General features: G+C 52.1%; 1 protein-coding gene across 2 annotated transcripts in view; it reads right to left on the minus strand.

The window, feature by feature from the left end:
- Positions 1-6: 6 nt before the first annotated feature.
- Positions 7-4,511, minus strand: part of lingo2b (leucine rich repeat and Ig domain containing 2b) — a 6,554-nt gene continuing 2,049 nt past the window's right edge. For both annotated transcript variants that reach the window (XM_008402734.2, XM_008402735.2), the window contains exon 2: positions 7-2,213. In XM_008402734.2, the coding sequence (XP_008400956.1) occupies positions 346-2,181 (1,836 nt within the window). In that variant the 5' untranslated portion in view covers positions 2,182-2,213 and the 3' untranslated portion in view covers positions 7-345. The remainder of the gene's footprint in view (positions 2,214-4,511) is intronic.

The following is a 4,511-nucleotide window of genomic DNA, read 5'->3' on the forward strand; positions in this document are numbered from 1 at the left end:
CACACACACACACACACACACACACACACACACACACGTCTTTCAGGCTGCAGCTGAGATGGGACGGTTGGTCGTGACGCTGCGGTCTGTCCCTCCTTCACCTTGATGCCACATCGTTACTCACTGAGTCACTCGCAGCACGATGTCAGGCCCATATTGATATGTCGGTTATAGATTTATATTGAGTGTACATTATGAACATCATATATCACAAGTCCACTGATCACTAGACCACCGTCAGACCCACAGCCACTAAACAGTACATCACTTTCGGTTGTCACAAATCCACTTTGTCATTAAAAAACAAACAGACATTTTGTTTTCAGGCTGAAGCCGCAGCGTCCGTCAGATCATCTTCATGTTGACGCGCCGCGGGCCGCTGGTCTCCGCCACGTCCGCGCCGCCGCCGTTGGACTTCCGGGGGACGTACTCGATGTCGAAGTTGTTCTTGTGTCGCCCTTTGCCCCGGCTCCAGGCGAACAGCAGCAGGAAGCAGAACACCACCACGCCCAGGAAGGACAGGCAGCCCATGGCGGCGGAGATCAGGATGGTCTTCATGTCGATGGGGACCGTCATGTTGTACAGCACCGTGCCGTTGCCCCAGGTGCCGTTGGGCTCCGTCAGGTAGCCGGAGCTGCGGTTGCTGAAGTGGATCCTGTCGCCGGTCCCCAGGCTCTTCACGGCCAGGGAGGCGGACAGGCTGGCGTTGCCCGCCGGGTTGCTGGCGATGCACAGGTACACGCCGCTGTCGTGCAGCTCCGCCATCTTGATCTCCAGGCTGCCGTCCGGTTGGACCTCCACGCGGCCGCTGCTCTTGGCCGTGACGTAGCGTCTGTGCGGCGTGATCCAGACCACAGAGGGCCGCGGCGCTCCCTCCGCCGTGCAGCTCAGCCGCGCCGGTTGGCCCTCGTCGGCCATCAGCAGCTGCGTGGCGTTGGGGCCGACCCGCGGCTTGGTGCAGGTCATGTACCTCGACACCAGCGGCTCCTTGAGGTCCCGCAGGGATTTGCCCAGAAGGTGCTGCGGCGCGCTGCACTCCGGCTGCAKGTCCAGGATCTGCAGCGAAGCCGGCTTGTGGCTGCTGAGCAACCACAGCAACCGGCAATCGCACACCAGCGGGTTGCCGCCCATGCAGAGCCGCTGCAGGGAGTCCGCCGAGGCGAACACGGCCCTCTCCAGAGAGTCCAGCCGGTTCTGGGACACATCCAGCAGCTGAAGGGACTTCAGGCCCACGAAGGCCAGGGGCTCGATGGAGAGCAGCTGCGCCCCCTGGAGGCGGAGCTCCAGCAGCTGCGGCAGAGGGCCCAGCTCCCCCTGCTGGATGTGCTGGATGCGGCAGTAGGACAGGTTGAGGTGAGTGAGGTAGGGCAGGTTGCGCAGCGCMGCTCCAGGAAAGGCAGACAGGTTGGTGTTGGTGATGAACAGGGTGGTCAGGTTGAGGCCGTGCAGCGACAGCGGCGGCAGGCTCTCCAGCAGGGGCCAGGAATCCACCTCCAGGTGGCGCAGGCGAGTCAGCCGCTTGAAGGAGAAAGGCTTGAGGAAGCTGATGCTCAGAAAGCGCATGCGCAGCTCCAGCAGGCTGTGCAGGTGGGCCAAAGCGTCGGTGGGAACCACGGTGAGGTTGGAGCGCTCCAGGGTCAGACTCTGGATGCCCAGGAGCCCCATGAAGGCGCGCTGGGAGATGAACACCAGCTGGTTGTTGCTGACCTCCAGGAAGGTCAGCCGGTGCAGGTCCTGGAAGGCGTGGTCCAGCAGAACCACCAGCCGGTTGTGGCTCAGGTCCAGGTGTGTGAGGTTGGTCAGGCCCGCCAGCACGCCCTTCGCYACCAGCATGAGCTGGTTGCTGCGCAGGTTGAGCGAGCGCAGCGCCACGTTGGAGTGGAAGCAGCCGGGCTCGGCCACGCTGATGGTGTTGTCGCTGAGGTCCAGRTCCTCCAGCTGCAGGAACGACGAGAAGTTGTAGAAGTTGATGAGGCGCAGCTTGTTCTTGCTGAGGTCCAGGGCGCGCGTCTCGATGGGGACGCCCTCCGGGATGCTGGCCAGCCGCTTGCGGTGGCAGCTGACCGACTTGGTCTGGGCGGAGCACTCGCACCGCGCGGGGCAGCTGGAGGCGGAGCCGGCCAGGACCAGCAGCAGGCCGCCGGCCAGCAGGAGGCGCTGCATGGCTCTCTTACCCACCATCACGGCAAACAGAGCAGCATCACCAACAAGCCCTGCAACGAAGCAGAGCAGGAAACAGTCAGCCAGGGTTTCTGGTATCACACATTTCAGCAACGCGGCAGTTCAAAGAGCCTTCCATCATGAAATATTAAAATAAAGTCATAAAAACATCATACTGTCACCAGCTGAGACGTTACGCTGCKCCGAGCGAGTTCATCATGAAAATAGTCAATTACGTCAAATATGTCTGTAATGAATAAATGAACTATTTTGCGTTTGCAGAAAACCTGCTAATCCTGGTGGCGCCGAGGCCGTCCGCCATGTTTCTGAGCTAAACAATGTTGGAAGTTCCAAGAATTTGGAGGCGAACGACATTTCATCATGATTTGGAAACTATAGCGTGTGATGCTAACGGGCAGCAGCAGGGATGGWGCAGCTGCTGCATTCCCAGTTCAGCGTGTTTAGACTGTCAGCCTGGCGGGGATGAAGTAAAGCCTGGTGACCCGCCAGGCTGATGAAACACTGGAAATGTTTCCATTACATGAGGAAAATTAAAATCTGAAGAAGCTTCTTCACACAAGTCATTAAAGTCATGTGTGATGTAAACAGTCACATATTCATGATGTGAAAACTGTTTCACACTAAAACTGTTTTTTCTACAGTTTTTCCACTCAGTGAATTTATTTTTTGTACTTTCAGTTTTGTAATTGTATGTTTAAAGTGAACTCAGCTACTGTTGTGGTGATCAGAGTCGAGTTTCTCCTCAGCCCTGGAAACGTCCTCCAGATGACCGGAGGCCGACTTTGTGACCGTCTTTATGTGGCTCTGAAGGTTCAGAGTTCAGCTGCATCAAAGTTACTGTAATAACTAAAACATGATGAAACAACTGAAACCGATATTAAGAAAACATTTTCCTTCTCTGAAATAAATAAAAACTCTGATGTTGAAAAACGTAACCGGGAYAATATCATGCGTTTATAAAAATAACCAAAACTACTGAAATTATAGGTAAAAGATTCTGTTTTTATCAAACTGATGGGAAATGCGTTTTTTCCCCACACAAACCATAATTTGCTGTTGGTGAATTAATGATGGTGCTTCACATACGTTAGTCTGCAAAATGGCGTCAGAAAACTGAGATMAACTCCAGAGTCGGTCGACTGTTCAGCGAAAAGGAAACAGATTTTCCTTCATTACCCACATAATCACACAGCAACAGTCTGAATATGACAAAAACAAGAAAAATAAACTAAAATGATGCAATATCAAGTAAAACAAGAAAACACTAACGATTCCAACTGAATTAGACAAAAATCTTAATGAAGTATAATAAAACTCTTTATCCTGGTCTGAACACGTTCCTCCATTTTCAGTGTCTTTCTCTTCGCCTGAGAGGAGAATCTGAGGCGAGGAGTGAAATGTTTCATGAGATTCAAATATTCCTGCTGGCTGCAGCCAGGCTACACGCCCTTTGCAGGATAACTCAGAGTGTGTGTGTGTGTGTGTGTGTGTGTTTGGTTGCAAACCTAAAATAAGCTGCTGCTATTATTAAACCCTGCAGCAGGTTTACCAGCAAACCTCTGGGTAAGTAAATCATCCATTGTTTCCATAACTATCRCTGGAAACATTTTAAGAATCATTTTAAGAAGAAGAATTTTTTCCAGTTCTGTTATAAAAAGTTTTCATCCGCTTAAAGATTCTTTCCTGTCATATTTACATGTTTTACAGATAAAATAAATCCCAATATGAGACAAAGATACCCCGAATACATACAAAAAGCAKTTTTTAATGGTTATTTCAACATTTAGGTGCTTTTGAAAGTAATAGCAGTCTTAAGGATTTTCTGCTATAGATTCCCCCACAAGATGGCGCCCTGGGCGGTTTCCGTATCGCCTGGACCACGTGGTTAACCTGATACGTGACCCCAACATGTGGCTGTTCTCCCTCAGCTGCTTAAAGATCAATACAGACGTTTCCCAATGGATCACACACAGGGGTGAAAGTAAGGGGGGACGGCAGGTGCTGCTACCCCTGAAAGGTTTAGCGGGGTTCGCAGTACCTGCAGGGAGGGGAGGGGGGGAGGGGGTCTGCTGTAAAACATGAACGGATTCACTGTGAGCCGTGACCGCTTAGATTCTCAAGAACAATCTAAAACAGACTTAATCAGTTAATAAATAACTTGTTTCTCATTTCATATCGTTTCTGAACTGATCGTGTTTAACTAGAGCAGCGGAGCGACATGTGGATCTGAAGGTTCAGAGTCTGAGAGCGGCAGGTCCTCTGATTGGCTGAGAGCAGCAGGTCCTCTGATTGGCTGAGAGCAGCTCGTCCTCTGATTGGCTGAGAGCAGC

The sequence above is a fragment of the Poecilia reticulata genome, unplaced genomic scaffold, assembly GCF_000633615.1.
Source record: "Poecilia reticulata strain Guanapo unplaced genomic scaffold, Guppy_female_1.0+MT scaffold_254, whole genome shotgun sequence".
Taxonomy (NCBI): domain Eukaryota; kingdom Metazoa; phylum Chordata; class Actinopteri; order Cyprinodontiformes; family Poeciliidae; genus Poecilia; species Poecilia reticulata.